The sequence below is a fragment of the Mauremys reevesii genome, linkage group 5 (assembly GCF_016161935.1).
Source record: "Mauremys reevesii isolate NIE-2019 linkage group 5, ASM1616193v1, whole genome shotgun sequence".
In the NCBI taxonomy this organism is placed as follows: Eukaryota; Metazoa; Chordata; order Testudines; family Geoemydidae; genus Mauremys; species Mauremys reevesii.
The window spans coordinates 91,061,874-91,085,277 of NC_052627.1; the positions used below are offsets into that span (position 1 = coordinate 91,061,874).

At 39.8% G+C, this 23,404-nt stretch overlaps 1 protein-coding gene across 1 annotated transcript in view; it reads left to right on the forward strand.

Moving 5' to 3' along the window:
• Positions 1–23,404, forward strand: part of NFXL1 (nuclear transcription factor, X-box binding like 1) — a 93,122-nt gene that overhangs the window by 12,748 nt on the left and 56,970 nt on the right. The window contains exons 5-11 of the mRNA XM_039541676.1: positions 6,943–7,121; positions 7,351–7,512; positions 7,667–7,767; positions 8,446–8,560; positions 8,993–9,117; positions 11,971–12,093; positions 15,529–15,619. Of these exons, the coding sequence (XP_039397610.1) occupies positions 6,943–7,121; positions 7,351–7,512; positions 7,667–7,767; positions 8,446–8,560; positions 8,993–9,117; positions 11,971–12,093; positions 15,529–15,619 (896 nt within the window). The remainder of the gene's footprint in view (positions 1–6,942; positions 7,122–7,350; positions 7,513–7,666; positions 7,768–8,445; positions 8,561–8,992; positions 9,118–11,970; positions 12,094–15,528; positions 15,620–23,404) is intronic.

Genomic DNA, 23,404 nt, shown 5'->3' on the forward strand with positions numbered 1-23,404 from the left:
CCTGTGCTTTGGATGATTTTGTTTGTTGTTTTAAAAAAAGCCTCATCCACCTCTTCTCCCTGGTTTGGTGGTCTGTCCTACCATGACATCACCCTTGTTTTTTCCCCTTTTATCCTTACCCAGAGACTTTCAGCAAGTCTGTCTTATTTTTATCTCAACCTCAGTCGAAGTATATACATTTTTAATATATAAGGCAACACCTCCCTTTTTTCCCTGCCTGTCCTTCCTGAGCAAGCTGTACCCCTCTATACCAATATTCCAGTCTTGTGTATTATCCTACCAAGTCTCTGTGGTGCCAACTATGTCATAGTTGTGTTTATTTACTAGCATTTTGAGTTCTTCCTGCTTATTCCCCATATTTCTCACATTAATATACAGACATCTAAGATACTGATTTAATTTCCCCCTTCCGGTTCTGTCTTGTCTGCCCCTTATTTCTGCTATAACAGCCCATGCTCCCCCCAGATTCTGGCCCTTCTCCCAGGTCTCCCTGTTTTTGACTTACCTGTGGGCTTTGGTCACCTGCCCCCATCAAACCTAGTTTAAAGCCTAGTGAGGAACTAGGTTTCTATGAAGAATCACTATGAACAATATGGGGTGCAGTGTCAGTGTTAAAATGTTTACTCGTCAACTTCAAAATCTCTCCTATCACCACCACTAAACCTAATAAAGATGAGCTGTGATATGATGCATTCTACAGATGGTTAACCTGCAGTGGCAAAGGTTTGCAGTCCAGTCTTTACATGTTTGTTAAATATAAAATTTCTTACCTGGCAACCACCTCAGCTGTTGCATAGGCTGACAGTGCCTCCTCTACTACGAATTAGTGTTTTATTTCAAGTGACCTTTTCACTGACATTTTTGACTTCTTCTAAGTACAGATATTTTGCCTTAGAAGTTTGATAAAATTCTGCTTGATAGATTTTTCCTCATTTTGTAAGAATAAGAGGAAAGGAGAGTTTTTGTTATGCTCTAGTCTAAAACAATGGTCTTTCAACCTGTTTTCATTTGCAGGCCCCTAAAAATTTTCAAATGGAGGTGTGGACCCCTTTTGGAAATTTTAAGTATAGTCCGCAGACCCCACGTTGAAGACCACTGTTCTGTGGTAATGACAGCCTTTTGCAGACCCCCTTAGACTTAGTCCCACGGGTTGAAAACCACTGCTCTAAAACATATCTGAAACAGAAAACCACCATTATATTTAGTACCTACTAACTTGTATGTGAGTGTATTGAAGTGTCCATAGCTCATTGAAGAGTAGCTCCCTTTCTGGTGACACAGAACAATGTTATCCAAGGTAGAGGTTGCCTCACTCCTTATCTGCATCTGCCCCATTCCACAGGAATCGCTGGCACCCCAAAATGTCCAAGACCCTAACATCCACAGGCTCCAGAACTCTAGTGCCTTGCTAAAAGGCTTCTTCTAACTGGGTGTGGGGATTTTCCCCAGGTTGCAGGGCAGGTATTTCAGCCCCAGCCACCTTCAGACCCTTAAAAAAACAAAACCCCTAAAGAAATGCACTGTGGCGGGAGAGGAAAACAAAAATGTAATGTAGAGATAGGGCTGCCTAGTGCTGCTTTGCACTCTTCCAGAACGTTGGAGGATAGCTAAATGTTTAAGTCTGCTGAGAAGCAGGAAATGCAGTGTTAAGGTAATGCAAACTCAAACTTCTTGAAACCCAGGAAGTACCTTAATTTTGTAATGCCACCCCCATAGCTGTTAGTCTTAACACTACCCTCTTTGAAGGACCCGCCAGCTCTCCCCTGACAGACATGGCCCTCTTCATACAAGATTGTGAAGCACTTTGAGATCTGTTGATGAAAAGTGCCATTAATACTGAGTGCAGTGGGAATGTGGTCCATGAATACTGTAATAGAAACAGTTACAGCCTGTTCACTAAAGCAAAAATTATGTTTGAGTCAAGCTTAGCAAACATGAGTTAGCTGTGCCTGGCCTGTACTCAACCACTTTCCATACTCATGAGAGAGAAACCTTCACATAATTCAAGGGAGAACTGAGGTGCTCTGTTGTGTGTGCTACCAGGCTGCTAAAAATCTCATTGGCAAGAATACACCATTCTGGTTCTCTGTTTGGAGAACTTCCATAACTCTGTGCAGAAACAAAGGATTCTCGATCCCTTGAGGCACTTGCCATATCTGGCAGTGTCAACTTTGGCAACTTGCTGCAACTAATCCCTCCACCATTTGGTATGGTTATGTCTATTGTGTTGAAAGTGCATGCATTTGGAGTGCATGCAGGTAAATAATGGAATACAATCCTTTTGGGACCCAGTAGAAATGGCACTGTTAGTAATTTGTCTGCTTATTATGAAACAGACTGTGCAGAGCCATAATTAGTAGTACTGCCAGCTCTAGGGAGGGTAGAGTTATGGTTGCTGGAAAGGGATGTGAATGGGTTACATTAATTCTTTATTTCCAAGTTTTCAAACATTTAAGTTCTTTATCTTAACTCTGCTTTTTCTGGGTTTTAGTGGCTTAAGTTTAGCTACCGTCCATATGGGGAGGGTTTGAGGCAGCACTAGGCAACTGTAACCATATTGCCTAAGTCATGTGAATTAACTTGTTTTTAAAATTCAGACTTGGCATAGGCATAACTGCCAGTGAAAAATGCTGGGAGTTTGCATGGAAGTTAGTTGAAAAACAATTATGTTTAAATGGAAACAATGTATTGTCAGAGAGCAGTATATTACCTGTCAGGATAGTTAAACTGTGTATGCCTATCTACACATTTGAATAAATGCACAATGGCTACAGTTATTCAGCTGCATAATTCTATATACGTAAAAGGCTTTCTCATTTGTCTGTGTGCAGTTACCTACTATATTAGTTCTTTGAACCAAAGAATAGCTTTTTTATTTTTAAGATGTAAAGCCTTATGGCTGAAATGTGAGTTAACTGAATTTCCTGACTTTGGTATCACTTGACCATGGTGAACCATTAAGATATTGGCAATAGTTCATAAGTGATTGAACAGTTAGTTGTTGCGGGGGGGGGGGGGGGGAGAAAGGTTTGAATGATGTGGTCTTTGTGCTAGTAAAATATTAGTCTTAGGGCAAGGCTACGCTACAAAATTAAATCAACCTAAGTTATGTTGACAGACAGCCATTGCAGTTTCTTTGGTTCATTAAATGCACAATCACATTGTCTAGTCCATTTCCTTTTTATTTTTCTCATAGCAGTTAATATAAAGGTGCTAACACTCTTGCCACATTAGGCAGAAATTTACGATAGTAGTTAAGCAGTCCTAAGAATGAATGGAACTGTGACATGCTCTTTTAAGCCCGTGGCATCAATTACATGTCCAGGGTATTCAACTGAAGGTTTGAAAAACTCACTTTTGTCTTGATGTTCTCTCAGTTCATAGTCTTCAAAATGTTGCAAAACAGTATCCAAATTTTGAAGAGGATCCTCTTGATCCCTTCAGCAATGAGGATGTTGTCCAAATAGCATTGAACTCCATTCAGTCCCTTCAGAATCTCATCTGTAGCTTTCTGCAACAGCACAAGTGCCTATGTGGCACCAAAAGGTAACCTGATATGGCAAAATAAGCTTTTTCACGTATTGTGGGATATTTGCAAGATACCAGATCGCTCTCTATTTGTAGGTATGCATCAAGCAATCCAATTTACTGAAACACTGTCCTCTGCTAATAGTAGCAAACAAATCTTCAATAGGAGGTAGTGGATACTGGTTTGCGCATAAAATTGGATTCACTTGGAAATCTCCACAAATTCGGACGGAGCCATCCTTCCTGATCACTGGTAGAATGGGTGTAGGCCACTGACTGTGTGAAACTAGTGACAAGATAGTCCACATCAGCTTCCACTGGAGGCTTCAGAGGATAAGGCACAACTCTGGGCTTGCAATATTTTGACTGTATGTCAGATTTAACAGTGAGCTTCACTGACGGGTTGCTTATTTGTCCAAGCCCTTTTTCAAAAACTTTGGAGTGATTGTACAGTATTTCTTGAAGGTTTCAAGGTGTGTTGTGATTAGTTTGATACAGTTCAGCTTCCCAAGCCAAGTTCTGCCAAATAATCATGGATACTTTCCTTCAGTCATGAACAATCAATTGTGTTACCCTTGTATATTTTGTTGAACTTTCACCTGGAGTCTCCCTTTTTGGAATTAACTTTTCTCCTTAAATCTCTTAAATCTTTTGAGACAGCCACTCCAGTATCAAGCTCCATATTTGTAGGAACTCCCTCAGTCAAGGGTGTAACCCAGGAGCCATCTCTTACTTCAGGTTCTGATAACGTGCAGTTCTAGGACTTGCTGAATGTCACTAGAGCTTTGTCTTTTTCCACGTTAATTTCTGACTTCTGTCTTTTCTTAGGTTCAGTCTTCATAGGTCTCTTCTTGGATGGATGGTTACTCTGAGTTGCTGGTCGTTGAATTATGTGACAGGTCATGACAATGTGTCTCTTCTTCTGGCACTTCTTGCAAATGACCTGATGTGCCTAGCAATTCTCAATGTATATAGTTTGCATATGATGGCCACATGGAAATTCCGTACATTCTGTGGTCCTCTGACTCGCCAATTTTAGGGGGTGTATTTCTTGGTTCGCCTTAAATTTCAGAGACTCCTCTGCATTTTCCATGGCAATAGCTACATCAACAGCCTTGAATGCTATCGCTGATACAGTCAGTAACTTCTTTCAGATCTGATCATTGTGTAGTCCAGAGACAGATTGGTCACATAGGGCATAACTTAATGTTTGTCTGTACAACAGTACTTAGATAAAAAAATTTTTTTTAGAGCAGCAATGAACTGTACTACTGGCTCTCCGCTTCCTTGATGGACCCAATATCATTCTGCTATCATCAATGGGGCAGGAGAGAAATGTTTGTTTCTTCAGTAATTGTGGCCTTTCTGGGCATAATTGGAGACAAGAAGTCACACAGCAATCTGTATGCCTTCAGACCCATTACTATCAGCAATATTGAAACTCGTCCTTCTAGAGTGGAATTATAAACTACAAATTGCTCAGATTGTTTGAGGCACATTACCTATGTTTCACGGTTTTTGCCTAATTCATCAACGTTTCTCTTCTCTCCTATTGGACTTTGTGCCCTCCTGGACACTTTCTTCCACAGGAAAACTTTATTTGCTTTTTTTCCTTCTTGGGCAGTCAGTGGGAGCACTGGACACTCATGGGTTAGAAGATCCTTGTTGCCAGTGTTATATTTGGACTGAGCAGTGAAGGAGCTAGACAAAGAGGGAACTGATTTTAAACACAACTGTCTGCTGTGGGGACTTTCATTATTTTGGTAACAGAAGTGAGGCTTTGTTCTGAGTACAGAGTGCCCACCATTTAAAGAGGCAGGACATTATATATACCATTTGGAAAAGGGAGGAGAAACAAGCAAGGTAGTAATCAGAATTATATGATCTTTATACTCTTATACCACCTGTTACATTTATTTATAGCCCTTGCGGTTGTGAATTGTCATTGGTCCCTAAGTCTACTGATACTTTTCAAGGACTGACTATAGCAAGTCCCAGCTGTTAGGCTACTGTAACTTGAAATCTCTTGTAGACCTATATTTTTAATGTATAGGTTTTGATTTGCATATCTTAGGAGTCTAATCCAGTAAGAGTTCCCAGTTTTTAATGTCACTGTTTTTGGTCCTGTGCAGAGGAAGTAATTTTGTTACAGGGACTGTTTTGGAATAAAATTGTAGTATTTGGATATTACTTGAGGTGTAAAATATTATTCTAAAGGTTTGCTATACTAAATGCTCTCAAATTTACAATTGTTCTTGGAAAAGGTATTGTGGAGCTGGGGGCCTGAAGAATTTGTCATAGTGAGATTATGCATTTAAAAACTAGTATGTAGCAGCCACCCTGATGTATTATAAATTTAACTACCGGTATATCATTATTAACTAAAACAGTTGCAAAAAAGCAGTGTGGATTGATTTTAAATCGGCGATTAGCCTCAATTTGAATAATTGATTTTAATCAGCTTTTCCATTTATACTTCAATTATCTTCTAAAGAAAGATGTATTCTTATTGGTTAACATGACCATTAAAACATAGAATCGTAGAAGGGTAGGACTGGAAGGGACCTCAATAGGTCAGTATGCTGATTTACAGTTAAATAGAGCCTTTACACTATATTTCACACATTTTTGCTACCTAGGAGGGTACACTGTAACTAGATGCATCTATTTAAGCAGTTACATTACTTAATATTTTCAGATTTTTAATTGTACATTTTGGTATGTAATATTGCTTTATTAACTTTTGGGTCATGATTTGTATCAAGCAGTATTAGGGTGGTAACTGGAATTTAATTAAACACTTATTTTTATTAAACAAAACCTTAAATGTTTTGGATACATATGCTTATCAAAATATATTTCATGTTTACAACTAAATAATTTACTGACTATACTTTATCACTCTGTTCCATTAATAAAACTGATTATTTCTGTTTAGCCTGGGAAGATTTTCAAATATGCCTAAGTAGAAGTGACTGGACTGTAAATTCCTGAAATGAGAGAGGCTGACCTGTTGTGTCATATTTGTAAAGTTTGACCTCAAAAGCTAGATGTGTTGTTTTTTTCTCTGATACTTTCTTTGAGTTAAAGGCTGCTTTTCTATATAAAGTTTCTGATTGAAGCTAGTAGATTAATCATATTTTTTATTTAAATGGTTTAAAAGATTATAAATTTAAGCCTTAACACATTTTATATTAAATTTAGATTTTCTTTTGAACAGCTTTATTTTTTTAAACAAATTATTTAAATATCAAAATTAAAAAAATCTAAATAAAATGATTGTATCGCCTTTTAAAAAAAAAAAATCCTACAGCTTTTTTCCAGGGTGGACAAAAATCTGTCATTGATAACGTCTGTGTTGCTTTGCCAAATAGAATTAGTAAAACTGTCCGTTTTTCTTTTCTTGCCTGTCAGTCCAAAATGTAGGTTTGAGTACAAACGATCTGAAACTCCCACTAGATACTACTGCTACTGTGGGAAGGTAGAAGATCCAGAGTTGGACCCATGGCTGGTACCTCACTCATGTGGCCAAGTATGTGAGAGGGAATTTAAACCTCCATGTGGGCATAAGTGCCTACTGCTCTGTCACCCGGGTAAGTCCCTTCTATGCTATTGATTAATTGTTCACAGTTAATCAGAAAACTATCATGCTTAAAATCAATTATGACACTGGACTTAAAACTTTAATAAATAGGAGAAAGTGAATATTTGTGGGAAATTTTATTATTAAAAGTTACTGAACACTAATGAAAGGAGAACAAAATGAGTTATGGAGCCAGCGATGAAATGTTAATTTTATTGTTTCCTTTTAACTGTTCTCAGGTCCTTGTCCTCCTTGCCCAAAGATGGTCACAATAGCCTGTTACTGTAAGAAGGCTAAACCAGTGCCGCGAAGGTGCAGTACCAAAGAATGGTCATGTCAGCTGCCATGTGGTCGAAAACTGCCATGTGGACAGCACAATTGTGAGAACCCTTGTCACCCAGGTAGACCTGATCTTCTAAACTGTTCAGAGAGTAGTTTTGCATCAGTTAAGAGTTGAAGGTTGCATGTATGAACTAATTAAAAGGAAAAAAATGATTGTAATTCTTCTCCCTCTGTCACCTCACAATTAAATCTATATTAATCACTTATTTTTAGGAAATTGTCAGTCTTGCCCACGAGTCAGTAAACAAAGGTGTGTCTGTGGTAGACAAATAACAGAAAGACTTTGTGCAAGTCCATTTTGGCAGTGTGAGCAGGTATGTTTCAGAAGTGCTTTTTTAGATTATCTTTATCTTAAGAAAATGGGCTACTTACTATACTGGAAAATTTAAAAAAGTTACCTGTTAAGAGGGTTTTTTGTTTTTTAAGGTACGTGTTTTTAAACATACACATGCAAATCTAGGCAGCGGTCATTTGAAGACAGATACATTTACATGGGTCCAATTCACTTCTGACATTAGTATTCACAGCTTTGTTGACTATGTTGGAATTCTGCTTGCTTATGACAGTAGTAAACTTTACTTTCAGTCCCCATCATTTTGAGTAACTTTTAGATTCTTTTGAGAGTAAAACTTCTGTTGCCATCTTAAAAAGTATGAAACACAGCTTACTATGTGCTCTAGAGCGTCACTTATTTACTAGTAGCAACTATGAAAAGCTGAATCATTCTTAGAAAACTGATTAAATATTTGTGGCTCAGAGCTACAACTGAGACTGTAGATTGTAAAAATCTTAAATTGAGGGAAAGCGAAACATGAGTGCTCTCATGAGACAGCGCATAACCTCTGATTTTAATTTGTAGCTTAAGTATACTTTCAAAGCTCAGGAAAATCTCCCTTCTCCTTCACAGTCCCATTGGATTTTGCGTCCTTTTATCTTGTTAAATTGCTCAATGTCAGCTGTTCAGTTATTGTAGTTTTATTTTTTTCTTTAAGGTGTGTGGGAGGACTTTGCCTTGTGGTAATCACACATGTGAACAAGTTTGTCACTCTGGTCCCTGTGGAGAATGTCCTCGATCTGGGAAAAGACCCTGTCCATGTGGGAAATCAAGTAAGGAATTTTTCTCTCATTGAGGCACATTTATTTGCTGAAATAGACTTCAAATATTCAAACATGTCCCAGGTAGCATGAATTTACAGGAGACTGTTGTAGCTCAGGTTTATAAACCTTTTTTTCAGTAGTGTTTGTCAAAGGCTTACTTCCGCAGTGCAGTTACTTAGCAGGTTTCAATAAGCAATGAAAGCTGCAAGTTTTATATAACTTTCTTGTTTGATTCTTTACAAGTTTGATATTGACTTAATTTAACTATGATTTTATGAGAGGTGCTAACTTAATTCAATAAATTGGTATAATTTCTGTAGAGTTTCTTTAAAAATGAGAGGGTGAAGCTAGAAAATACAGGTCAAATTGTCAACTGTATATCTAGATGTTTCTTTGTGTGTTTTTTCTTTAGTACACGTGCTATCTTTTTCTTTTATTTAGTGTTGTTTTTGCCTTGTACGGAAGATGTACCTACTTGTGGAGATAGTTGTGACAAAGTTCTTGAATGTGGAATCCATAGGTGTTCGCAGCGTTGTCATCGAGGTCCCTGTGAAATTTGTAGACAGGTTAGTTTTAATCTCTTCCAACATGTAGCTTTTAAATACTTGGTAATTCAACTAAAGGTTTTGCCTCCTAAGAAGCTGGCATATCTGTCACTAAAAGCACCCATCTAAGACCAGATTCTTTGGGTAAATGTGTTCAGAAAAATGCATTACGTTTGTGTGGTACCTAACCAGTTACTAAAGGTCATGGTTAAAGGCAAGTTTTAACTGGTAGTTGAGCAAATTTAATTGGAAGTACTGTGTGGGTAATGCACATCATCCACTGTAGCACTATGACTAGGCCACTAACATTGCTGAAGTGATGCTGAGAACTATTTTTAGACCAAAATTTAAAATATGTGGGCTGCTGTCAAGGTTCCTTCACCACTCTGGACTTTAGAGTACAGATATGAGGACCTGCATGTGAACCCCTAAACTGAATTACCAGCTTAGATTTGGTTTTGCTGCCACCCACTCCCAAATACTAACTCCCTTCCCTGGATAGACTTGAGACTTCTTCACCAAGTTCCTGGTGAACACCGATCCAACCCCTTAGATCTTAACACAAGGAGAATTTAACCATCCCCCTTCTTTCCCCCACCAATTTCTAGTGAGTCCAGATCCAGTCCCCTTGGATCTTAAAACAAGGAAAAATCAATCAGGTTCTTAAAAAGAAGGCTTTTAATTAAAGAAGGAAAGGTAAAAATGGTTAAAAATCATCTCTGTAAAATCAGGATGGAAAATAATTTTACAGGGTAATCGGATTCATAGAGCCCAGAGGAACCCCCTCTAGCCTTAGGTTCAAAATTACAGCAAACAGAGGTAAATCCTCTTAGCAAAAAGGAACATTTACAAGTTGAGAAAACAAAGATAAAACTAACATGCCTTGCCTGGCTGTTACTTATAGGTTTGAAATATGAGAGACTGGTTCAGAAAGATTTGCAGAGCATGGATTGATGTCTGGTCCCTCTTAGTCCCAAGAACGAACAACCCCAAAATAAAGAGCACACAAACAAAAGCCTTCCCCCCACCAAGATTTGAAAGTATCTTGTCCCTTATTGGTCCTTTGGGTCAGGTGTCGGCCAGGTAAAAGGATTTTGGTGTCTCTGGCCAGGAGGGATTTTATAGTATTGTACACAGGAGGTCTGTTCCTTTCCCTTTATAGTTATGACAGTGGCAAATAGGCTTTATTTTTTTTGTAAGTTTCCAGTGTTGAATTCTTTTGTTAAGCATTCCCTGTTAGGGAATAACATTTTTCCCAAGACATGAGAATTTTGTTTACCTATTACAAATAGCTTGTGGTTTTTTTAAATGTTTTTAATTAATATGACTGAGAGGAATCATATGTCCAGTGATTAGGGCATTGGCCTGGGTCCTAGGGACCCAGGTTCAGTTCCCTGCTCCACCACAGACTTTGTGCAAGTCATTTAGTCTGTCTGCCTCAATTCCCTATCTGTAAATTGTGGATAATAGTACAGTATTACCCTGGAAGGTTGTGAGGATGAATACATGAAAAGATTGTGAGGTGCTCAGATACTACAGTAATGGAGGCTATATAAGTACCTACGATGTATGTTCGTTGCCCCTTTTATATTTGGTGCAACCTGGAGTTCTGTGGTGCTGTTTAAAATGCCAGTGATAAGTTGGCTTGAAAACACTTTATGGTGATTTGGAAGGAGGTTTCCCTCCAACTTGCCATTGAAGGTGTGCCTTCCCAACAACTCTCCTGTCTATGATAAGGCAAATTAGACATGGCTCATTCAGAGCCAGTTGATGTTGCTTCTGCTAGACCAGAAGCAACATCAGTTGAGGGCAGGGCCGGCTCCAGACCCCAGCGCGCCAAGCGCGCGCTTGGGGCGGCATGCCGCGGGGGGCGTTCTGCCTGTTGCCGGGAGGGCGGCAGGTGGCTCCGGTGGACCTCCTGCAGGCGTGCCTGCGGAGGGTCCGCCGGTCCCGCGGCTCCGGCGGACCCCCCCGCAGGCGTGCCTGCAGGAGGTCCATCGTAGCCGTGGGACCAGCGACCGCCAGAGCGCCCCCCGCGGCGTGCCGCCGTGTTTGGGGAGGCGAAATTGCTAGAGCCGCCCCTGGTTGAGGGCATTCCACAGTACTAATTTACTCTTTTGCTCTGTGTACAGCATTCCAGCAGAGAGCATGGAAGTGATTTGTATATTGAGCTCAGTGCCATAGTTCTGTGCATGGCATTTTGCTGCAACTAGAGACCATACGGCCCCCATTGTGGTTTTTAAAGAATATTCAGTTCTGGCTCTTAGTCATAGATTATGTTGAACTGCATTCCTTGAATTAAGTTTAAAAGATATGGCATCAGGAAAGAATGTGTTGGGACTGTATCCTCTGTTTTGGTGCTGGGGTGGAAGGGAATTTTTTCCAATTATTGTTTTACTTATGCAGAAAAAATTGTCATCTTCCTGGCCTTTCTTAACTCTGCCCCTTCATACTTGTTCCTTCTTATTGGGCTACTCTTCTGTGTTCTTCACTCTGCCAGTAATGGCAAACTCACTTGCTCATTAGTAAGCATCTTGTACATCTTCCACTCTGTCCTTTTATGCATGGAATGCTCTCTCAATTGATCTTTAAGGTTACTCCCCATCCTCTTTCCATTATTCCCTTCAGATAATCTCGGGTACAGTGCCTGTGGGATACTAGCTAACATATGGTAGTTGGAAAGAGAGTCAAATAAACTTGTAAGCTTGGATTGTAAGCTGTGCAGAGCAGGGACAGTGTCCTCATATGTTTGTATCGTGCCTAACACAGTATGGTCTCTGGATGATACTGTAATAAAGTTGGTCAGTTTGCCTTATGGTTCTTAGTAGAAAATTCTTTAGCTTCCAACTATAATGTGTCGTCATCCCCCCCCAGGAAGTTGAAAAGCAGTGTCGTTGTGGAAAGCATACTAAATGCATGCCGTGTCATAAACCGTATCTCTGTGAGACAAAGTGTACTAAAATTCGTGATTGCCAGAAGCACCAATGTAAGAGAAAGGTGAGTGTTAAAATATGTATTAACAATGCACTTACACAGCAATCATAAAGTTCTAAATTTGGCTCTTTTTCAGTTTTTGGTCCAATTTTATATTCTTCTTGTACAAATGTAGCATTGCATCAACATACCTTTTGTTTCACATTTGGAAGGCTTTCTTTCAACTGTAAGGGCTGGCTAATTAATAATTAAAACTCAGAATCTGCCACATAGAGTAGATTCTGTGGCAAATTCCAAAACTGAAGAATAGAGGTTGCTTAAACTATGCTGCTGGGAATATATTTTGATATTAACTATCTCCATTTTTCCCGAAATAGCTTTCCCCTGCTATTTCGACATATGTTTTTGAAGGTTTGAATTGACAGTCAAGTTGTTCAAAAGTCTCAGAACATCTATAGCCTTTGCAGAAAGTGTGTCTTGCTGATCTGAGGAGCTAATCTGTTGGCAAGTTCCTTTCAGAGGGTACCTAGTGGATTTTTCAGCTCAGTCAGTTTTAAGGGAGGTACTCGCCAAGTAGATCAGCTTTTGCTTTCTTTGGGACTTCAGTGCCTAAACTACCCTTTGTGACTTTGAAAATCTCCATCTAAACGTTAAAAGAAATAATCTCCTCCTCTTCTCTCTCCTCTCCTGCCCCCCGACAAGCCTCCTTGCCTATTAAAGAACAGGGTGACAGCCTAGCTAAACCTTAACCCAGCTGTATTCCTTTTGTTAACATAAAAGAACTCATGTCTGAAAAGAATGAGGGGTGTGTGTAGTGAATGTGTACAGCACATTTAATGATTTTTCTTTTCTTTTGTACTGTATCAGCTCTTCTGTGCAATGCTAGTAGGTACAGAACATGTTTAATTCTATACCAAGGTGCTGGTTTTCTTACAGTTTTTAATACTGGTGGGCTAGGTACACATTACTAATAAAATTGTCAGAGATCATTCAGATAATTTTATTTTTATACAGTTTGTGTGATTCATGTAATGGAAAGTTTCACAATGGAAAAAATCTACAGTATGAGTTAAAAGAATAGTATGCTCACGTGGGATCATTACCACAAAAATTTGCTGTAGAAGTTTTAGTCTGTGCTCAACTCTGAAATAATTTCATAGCTAGTAAACTTAGACATGAAAACTCCCAAATACAATTATTGTTGCAGTTGGAACACACTTATACATCAAATCATCCATTAGAGAGATTCATTGCTCCTGACGTTTGTGTTCAGAGTATGTGGGTGCAGCACTAAGCGGCTGTGCTAGAATTTGGTTATAAAAATCAGTTTAGGCCGTCCTTTTCTCATAATTCTCTGCTTACATGTGCTATATGTAGATCTATGAGGCCAAATTAAATATGCATAGAAGCATAATTTCCAGTTTTGTATGTAGAGAGAGCACTAAGTCAGCCAAGAGGCTCTAAGTAGTGTTTTGCCTGATTATTGCTTATTTCATTATAATTAAAACTCCCAATGTTCCTCCATATGCCAAGGCAAACACCTCAGCCCAAATGGGAACTGACTCTCTTTAAAGATTTGACTGGTGCAAATAAGTATATAACTATTCCACTGTATCATTGGAAAGAACAAAATACATAAGTGGAACCTGAGGAAGGCTGTAAGGGGTCTGAAATTTGTATCTTCCTGTTCATTATTTGTTGTTTGTCCTCCTTAAGAATGTCCTTGAATGCAGTAAGTGAGCCATAGGATATTAGGAGGAGAAGAAGCAGTCTTTATTTTCTCCCTTTTTGGTAGCTTTCTGAGGACAACTGGTGGGCCATCTCAGTGACCCAACCAGTCATTTTTAACTAAAATGCCAGATTGACTCTGTTTTGAGTTGTATGGGTGAATTTCTGGCGTGATTTTGGTTTATGGGATTCTTTTCAGCAGTCTTATTAGTGGTAGTGTAGTATCCAGGATCTGTGAGGTGTTAGACAAACATAGGAAGGTGGAGTTTCTGACTCGAAGAGTCTGTAAACTGGAGTTTGTCTTTATTTCCAGCACACTTATTTTAAAGATGCTCTGCTGAGCAAAATTACTGTCTGCACTGCTACTTTATGCTATACAAAGGCTGCCTCAGACACTTCAAAACTTTTTTCTAACACTGGAAATATCAGGGGCTAATTCCTCCTTTTCTTGAAGGACCTGAATAATGATGTCACAAAAAGTTGTCATGTGAGCTGCAGCCTTCCCCTTCCTTCGTTCTCCCAACAAAAGGGAGATGAGATGCTGAGTCTTTACTTCTAATGTAAAAGACAGACAACCCTTCATCCCTCAAAGTAAAAGAAAAAATGTAAGATTATCTATATGCATCATAAATAAATGACGAAGGTACAGACATTTTTCAGCTCTGCAGTTCAGTTTTAAAAACTAGACTAGACAAAACACAAGTAAATGTATTGTAAGGAGCAGTCTTGAATTTGCAGTGGGGTAGACTAGGTGACCTAATAATTCTCTTCTTTCTCTAAAGATGAAGAACAGAGTAAATGTTGTAGTTAGCAGGAGTTCCAGTTCCTTTGGGCCCTTTCTCTAACTTTTGACTAGTTAGCCTCTAAATCTTACAAGTAGATATTTCAGAAATAGAAGAGGTATTATAGTATTGACATTTTTTAAGCTGATGTGGGTGGGAGAACATGGCACAGCTAATGTATACCAATTACACATTTGGGTATTTGAGCCCAATTAAAAAGAGATCCGTCAGACAAAATGTAAAAAAAAAGTCATTGATTTACTTTTTAAAACTTTGAATTTGTTACACTGAAGTAAAGAAAACTGTTGGTTTTTAGTTTTGACTGGCACAGTCTTAAAGCATTTTAAGAATTATGGTACAGTGAAGAGAACAAAGAGTTGCCATCTTTCAGTTGAACAAAAACAAAAACAAAAGCCCAAGCTCCTTTGCTAATCCCCTATCCCTTCTTTCTTTAGTTCTCTTTCCCAGGTGCAAGGGGGAGGAATTGCTGTCTCCTGCCCTGGAGTCCATTCACTTGTTCTGCTTGATACATCTGTACTGAGCAAAATAGATAGTATTACACACTTGAGAATAAGCACAATGAATGGACCACAAATCCTTGAAGCATGTAAGCAGTTATTCCTATGCTGCAGGAACAGAGATGGTGAAAAACAGAACTTGGAGAGTGCTGGGCCAGACCCAGGCTAATGACCATCATAATCATTCAAACTGTACAGTAGTTCAGTCTAAAATGACTTCACAAGTCAGCCATGTGCAAAAGTATTCTAGATATTCATCTGAATAGGTGTGGGCTTTTTTTTATTAGAAGGTCTATATCTTGCTAATGTATTGAAATGACACTTTCAAATGACTTTCTAGTGTATTTTTTATTACAAGCGCTCAGTTTCTGTACTTCTACTGTGTCTCATATGAATGGCATCGAAAGAAGATGACATACATTGGAAATTCTAAAACAGCCAGTTCTGTGGAATGTTTGTTTATTTTATAGTGTTGTTCTGGAAACTGTCCACCTTGTGATCAACTCTGCGGACGGACTTTAGGATGTAGAAATCACAAGTGTCCTTCGGTTTGCCACAGAGGTAAGACTATGCTGAAAAATATCAGTTGTATTGATGCCTTTTTGTTGGAATATTGTTTCTGATGGCACTAGAATGAGATTTTTTTTCAACCATACTGACTAGAAGAATTGTCTTCCTTTCCTGGATGTCTGTCTGCCTCTTTGGGTAGGGACAGGTAAGGAACTGGTATTTGAATCCTTTCATTTTGCAGAATGACAGCCAAGTCTCAGGGTTTCTTACCTGGTAACTTTTTTGTTTGACAGAGTTCCATCGAGAGGGAATACCTATCGTAATAACTGTTTTGGTCTTTTGTAGGTTAATTTTTCTTTCAAAGTAACTGTGTTTATTGACTATGCAGTGTGTGAGGCCTAGTTACAATCTGCATATTGTTCATGTGGTCATGTTTGGTGGTTTCTAAAACAGAATATGCAGTGGTTCTCAACCTTTTGGGGCTCATGACCCATTTGTAAATGTTTATGGCTTGCTGTGAATCAGTAAATAGTCTGGGGGGCAGAGGCCTGGGGGTTGCTTTGGTTGGATCCTGCCCCCCAATGGGGGTTGGGTTCTGCCCAGCACTCACCTCACAGTGGCGGCTCCTACGGCTCCTGTGCTGTGGGGCTGGCTGGGCTTGGCGCTCTGCTCCAGACATTGCAACCTGCGGGATTGCAGTGCTTCTCTGGTTTGGCCCTGTCCTCCTGACTGGACCAAATTTGTGAGAGTGGAGTTGTGATCTGGCTCATAAGGTGGCGGAGCTACTCACTAAAATTTGGCTTATCTGGACTCCTGTCGTCATGACAACTAGGCTAAATGTGAGTGGCGCTTGGATTCCCAGAGATTCCAATGCCCGGAGCAGGGAGGCAAGCCCAGCCAGCCACATGGTACAGGAGCTGCAACATGACCCTTTGAAACATTCTGGTTACCCCATTTTGGTTCCTGACCCATGGGTTGAGAAATGCTGTGCTATTTTTTTTTTTGATAGAAGATGAGTGTTTTGGTATTTTACTGGTTAGTAAAAAAATTAAAACTAGTTACTAAACACATGGCAAAGGAACCTAAGAAAAGTGCCCTTCAGCAGCCCCAGATCCCAGTTATAAAGAAGCATGAGACTGACCATAGTGGGTTAGACCAATGGTCCATCTAGCCCAGCATCCTGCCTTCCAGCAGTGGCTGGTGCCAGATGCTTCAAATGAACAGAACAGGGTTATTGAGTGGTTCATCCCCTGTTGTCCACTCCCAGCTTCTGGCAGTCAAAGGCTTAGGCTCGGTCTACACTACATATTTACTCCAGTATAACTACATTGCTTAGGGGTAAAAATCTACAACCCTGAGTGATACTGACCTTAACTCTGCGTGTAGACAGCACTGCTGGTAGGAGAATTTCTTCCTCTGACATAGCTACTGCCTCTCATGGAGGTGGAGTTATTAAGCTGATGAGAAATCTCTCCTGTCAGCTTAGGGTGTCGTCACCAGACATACTACAGCATCACCAGTATAAAGTTGTAGTGTAGACCTGCCCTTAGAGACACCCAGAGCATGGAATAGTCCCTGACCATCCTGGCTAATAGCCATTGATGGACCTATCCAAGCGACCAGGGAGCTTTGCGAACAGGGGCTGCTAACAGGGAGTTTCACAAGGGAGTTGGGCAGGGGAGTGGGAAGAGAGTGGGGGTCCCTTGTCGGGTCTGTCCGTGCCCCTTTAGTCCCCTTAAAATCTATAAACCAAACTACATTCAAAACTTCTTGCTGTAAACAACCCTTTCATTAACTAGGAGACAATGCAGGCAGAAGCCCAGCAGCAGAGTGGGGGCTATCCAGTTTATTGCACTGAGTGTAGCATGTATGATTACCTGCCCTATGGGTGGGTGGCGTATGTGTGCAGTCGGTTCAAGGAGCTCCTGACCCTCAGAGACCACGTACGGACTTTGGAGCCAGGGTGGCGGAACTGGAGGAACTAAGAGAGGCAGAGAGGTATGTTGATGGGGCTTTCCGGGACACTGTAGAATTGTCCCACCTCTGGTCAGACAGCTCCTGTGCTGTTAAGGAGGATGAAAGGCCCAGGGAAGCAGAGCAGTCAGTGGGAGCAGAGGGAAACCTTCCCATAGTTGAGACCCTCCTTCCCGATGGTGCTGGGGTTGCCTCTTGCCCTGAGGTTACCTCTCCTGGGGAGGGAACTCCAGTTGCTGGGAAAAGGCAGGTGTTAGGAATGGGAGATTTGATCATTAGAAACGTAGATAACTGGGTTTGTGGTGACCGGGAGAACTGTATGGTGACTTGCCTGCCTGGTGCAAAGGTTGCGGATCCCTCGAGGCATCTAGACAGACTTGTGTGTTGTGCTGGGGAGGAGCTGGTGGTCGTGGTACATGTAGGTACAAATGACATAGGGAAGGGTAGGAGAGAGATCCTGGAAGCTAAATTTAGGCTGCTAGGGAAGAGACTGAAGTCCAGGACCTCTATGGTGGCATTCTCAGAAATGCTCCCAGTTCCACGCACAGGGCCAGGTAGGCAGGCAGAATTTCAGAGTCTCAATGCATGGATGAGACGATGGAGTAGAGAGGAGGGGTTTACGTTCATTAGGAACTGGGGAAACTTTTGGGATGGGGGAGCCTATACAGGAGAGATGGGCTCCACCTAAACCAAAGTGGAACCAGACTGCTGGCACTAAACATTAAAAGGGTTGTAGAGCAGTTTTTAAACTAGGAGATGGGGGAAAGCCGACTGCTGCAGAGGAGCATGTGGATCGGACACAGACTTCTCTTAGGGGAGAGTCTGATGATAGAGAATCTCCAGGTTATAGTTAGGAGCAGAGGATGGAAGAGGATAATGTAAGGGCCAGAACAGATGATAAACAGTCACATAAAAAAGAATCTGACACATGAGAAAAGGGCAGACAAATAAACAGGGACAAGTTTTTAAAGTGCTTGTACATGAATGCTAGAAGTCTAAATAATACGATGGGTGAACTAGAGTGCCTTGTGATAAAGTAGGATATTGATATACTAGGCATCACAAAAACCTGGTGGACTGAGAGCAATCAATGGGACACAATCATTCCAGGGTACAAAATATATCGGAAGGACGGAACAGGTCGTGCAGGCAGGGGAGTGGCACTATATGTGAAAGAAAATGTAGATTCAAATGAAGTAAAAATCTTACGTGAATCCACATGTTCCATAGAATCTCTATGGATAGAAATCTCATGCTCTAATAAAAATTTAACATTAGGGATCTATTATCGACCACCTGACCAGGACAGTAATAGTGATGATGAAATGCTAAGGGAAATTAGAGAGGCTATCAAAATTAAGAACCTAATAATAGTGGGGGATTTCAATTATCCCCATATTGACTGGGAACATTTCACTTCAGGACGAAATGCAGAGATAAAATTTCTCGATACTTTAAATGACTGCTTCATGGAGCAGCTGGTACGGGTACCCACAAGGGGAGAGGCAACTCTAGATTTAATCCTGAGTGGAGCGCAGGAGCTGATCCAAGAGGTAAGGATAGCAGGACCGCTTGGAAATAGTGACCATAATACAGTAGCATTCAACATCCCTGTGGTGGGAAGAACATCTCAACAGCCCAACACTGTGGCATTTAATTTCAAAAGGGGGGACTATGCAAAAATGAGGGTTAGTTAAACAGAAGTTAAAAGGTACAGTGACTAAAGTGAAATCCCTGCAAGCTGCATGGGTTCTTTTTAAAGAAACCATAAAAGAGGCCCAACTTCAATGTATACCTCAAATTAAGAAACACAGTAAAAGAACTAAAGAGCCACCGTGGCTTAACAATCATGTAAAAGAAGCAGTGATAGAGAAAAAGATTTCCTTTAAAAAGTGGAAGTCAAATCCTAGTGAGGCAAATAGAAAGGAGCATAAACACTGCCAAATTAAGTGCAAGAGTGTAATAAGAAAAGCCAAAGAGGAGTTTGAAGAACGGCTAGCCAAAAACTTCAAAGGTAATAACAAAATGTTTATTAAGTACATCAGATGCAGGAAGCCTGCTAAACAACCAGTGGGGCCTCTTGATGATCGAGATACAAAAGGAGCGCTTAAAGATGATAGTCATTGCAGAGAAACTAAATGGATTCTTTGCTTCAGTCTTCACGGCTGAGGATGTTAGGGAGATTCCCAAACCTGAGCCGGCTTTTGTAGGTGACAAATCTGAGGAACTGTCACAGATTGAAGTATCACTAGAGGAGGTTTTGGAATTAATTGATAAACTCAACATTAACAAGTCACCGGGACCAGGTGGCATTCACCCAAGAGTTCTGAAAGAACTCAAATGTGAAGTTGCGGAACTATTAACTAAGATTTGTAGCCTGTTCTTTAAATCGGCTTCGGTACCCAATGACTGGAAGTTAGCTAATGTAACGCCAATATTTAAAAAGGGCTCTAGAAGTGATCCCGGCAATTACAGACCGGTAAGTCTAACGTCTGTACCAGGCAAATTAGTCGAAACAATAGTTAAGAATAAAATTGTCAGACACATAGAAAAACATAAACTGTTGAGCCAATAGTCAACATGGTTTCTGTAAAGGGAAATTGTGTCTTACTAATCTATTAGAGTTCTTTGAAGGGGTCAACAAACATGTGAACAAGGGGGATCCAGTGGACATAGTATACTTAGATTTCCAGAAAGCCTTTGATAAGGTCCCTCACCAAAGGCTGTTACATAAATTAAGCTGTCATGGGATAAAAGGGAAGGTCCTTTCATGGATTGAGAACTGGTTAAAAGACAGGGATCAAAGGGTAGGAATGAATGGTAAATTCTCAGAATGGAGAGGGGTAACTAGTGGTGTTCCCCAAGGGTCAGCCCTAGGCCCAATCCTATTCAACTTATTCATAAATGATCTGGAGAAAGGGGTAAACAGTGAGGTGGCAAAGTTTGCAGATGATACTAAACTGCTCAAGATAGTTAAGACCAAAGCAGATTGTGAAGAACTTCAAAAAGATCTCACAAAACTAAGTGATTGGGTAACAAAATGGCAAATTAAATTTAATGTGGATAAACGTAAAGTAATGCACATTGGAAAAAATAACCCCAACTATACATACAATATGATTTAGCTAATTTAGCTATAACGAATCAGGAAAAAGATCTTGGAGTCATCGTGGACAGTTCTCTGAAGATGTCCACGCAGCGTGCAGAGGTGGTCAAAAAAGCAAACAGGATGTTAGGAATCATTAAAAAGGGGATAGAGAATAAGACTGAGAATATATTATTGCCCTTATATAAATCCATGGTACGCCCACACCTCGAATACTGTGTATAGATGTGGTCTCTTCACCTCGAAAAAGATATACTGGCACTAGAAAAGGTTCAGAAAAGGGCAACTAAAATGATTAGGGGTTTGGAGAGGGTCCCATATGAGGAAAGATTAAAGAGGCTAGGACTCTTGAGCTTGGAAAAGAGGAGACTAAGGGGGGGATATGATAGAGGTATATAAAATCATGAGTGATGTTGAGAAAGTGGATAAGGAAAAGTTATTTACTTATTCCCATAATACAAGAACTAGGGGTCATCAAATGAAATTAATAGGCAGCAGGTTTAAAACAAATAAAGGGAAGTTCTTCAGGCAGCGCACAGTCAACTTGTGGAACTCCCTAGCCTTCACAACCTCCTCAGGTAAGACTATAACAGCATTTAAAAGGGAACTGGATAAATTCATGGTGGTTAGGTCCATAAATGGCTATTAGCCAGGATGGGTAAGGAATGGTGCCCCTAGCCTCTGTTTGTCAGAGGATGGAGATGGATGGCAGGAGAGTGATCACTTGATCATTGCCTGTTAGGTTCACTCCCTCTGGGGCACCTGGCATTGGCCACTGTCGATAGACAGATATTGGGCTAGATGGACCTTTGGTCTGACCTGGTACGGCCGTTCTTATCCTACATGAACTTATCTAATTCTTTTTTTGAAAGCAGTTACCCTTTTGGCCTTCACAACATCCCCTGGCAACAAGATCCACAGGTTGACTGTACGTTGTGTAAAGAAGTACTTCCTTTTGTTTGTTTTAAACCTGCTGCCTATTAATTTCTTTGGTTCTTGTATTATTTGAAGGGGAAAATAACACTTCTTTATTCACTTTCTCCATACCAGTCATGATTTTATAGATCTTTCATATCCGCTCTTAGTCCTCTCTTTTTCAAGATGAAAAGTCCCAGTCTTTTTAATCTCTCCTAATATGGAAGCTGTTCGGTATCCCTCACCATTTTTGTTGCCCTTCTCTGTACTTTTTCCAATTGGTGTTTTTATCATTTTATACTTACTATGCGATGACAGGCAGTAGAATGTGGATGCCCAGGGAAAAACACATGAGACAGAAGCGAAACTTTGAGATCTGATCATTTATAGGTGCTGTGAAGTAAGTATAAAATTCATATGCAATTTCTGATTTATGAAAATAGTATTGTAGTCACCATGAACACACTAGTGTCACATCTTAATATAATGTCTTTGCTATAACTTAGTAATTGCTAAAACAGCATGTCTAGATTTACTAATATGTGCATACACTAAATTTTATACACAAACTTCTAAATGTTAGTATGCACACACACCCTATATATATTTCCACAACGGCCTACTTTATTACAGAAAGCCTTTTATCTCCCTATATTTTTACAGGAATGTCATAAAATGAGGTTTGGCCTTAAAGTTTTATTATTCTCTGGATGGCTAAAACACTGGTAGTTTACTTTAATTTATGAATTAGGGAATGTTGAGAGATTACTCCTTAAATTAATTCATTCCTTTGCACATAAGGTGGTGCATTAATGGCTGCGATGGGACCATCATGTTTGCTGAAAGATGATAAACCTGAGTGTCTGTGAAATAAATGTATGGTCTCACTTTGCTGTCCAGACTTTAATTTTATAGCTTCTTTATGCGGGACCTTGTTCCTTTTAGCATCATTTGTGTAGGTTTCTCTGTTGCTGTTGTAGCTTATTCTGTGTCACAGATTGAAAGCTTTGTTTTGATACTATGTATATTTTGAGACCTTTTGGAGTGTTACATCTTGTTTCCAGCTTTATTAGTGTATTGTTTTAACACAGGCTTATTCAAAGTGTTACATAGAAATATAAACAAAGAGAGTTGGGAATAAAGAACAGGAGGTCATTCATTTATGGTTTGGAATGTGTGGAGACTTTAAGCAGCCTTTTGTTTATTTCTTGCCTCATAACCATGCATTTTTGTTTGAAGGTAACAAGATAACATTCATGTAGTTAGAAAACTGTTAGTTCAGGATGCAGAGAAGGATAATAAAATGGTTTAGAACGTTTTCAGTTGAAAATAACTTGGTTTAAAATCAGGCCTTCATGTTTAATGCAAAAATATGATTCAAGTGCAAGCTATTTCATAGTATCATTACCTTATAACTGTAGAGTAAAAGAATATCAGAATGTCTGTTTTGCTTCAGTTTTCACTAAAAAAACCAAAACCAACAAAAAAAGTTAATTGAGAGTATGACCAGATAATTAACACAATATGTATTAACAAAGGGAAAGGACGCAAGTCAAAATAGGGGGGAATAATAGGTTAAATAATATTTAGTTAAGGTGGATGCATTTAAATAGTCAGAGCCTTTTAAAATTGATCCTACAGTACTTAAGGAACTAGCTGAAGCAATAATGGAAATGTGAACAGTTATCTTGAACTCAGGGAGAACAGGTGAGTTCCTAGAGAACTAGAGAAGGGCAAATATACTACCGAGCTTTAAAAAGGGGAACAAAGAGGACCTGGAAAATTATAGACTGTGAGACCTGGAAAGATCTGGAACAAATTATTAAACAGGTCAGTTTTCT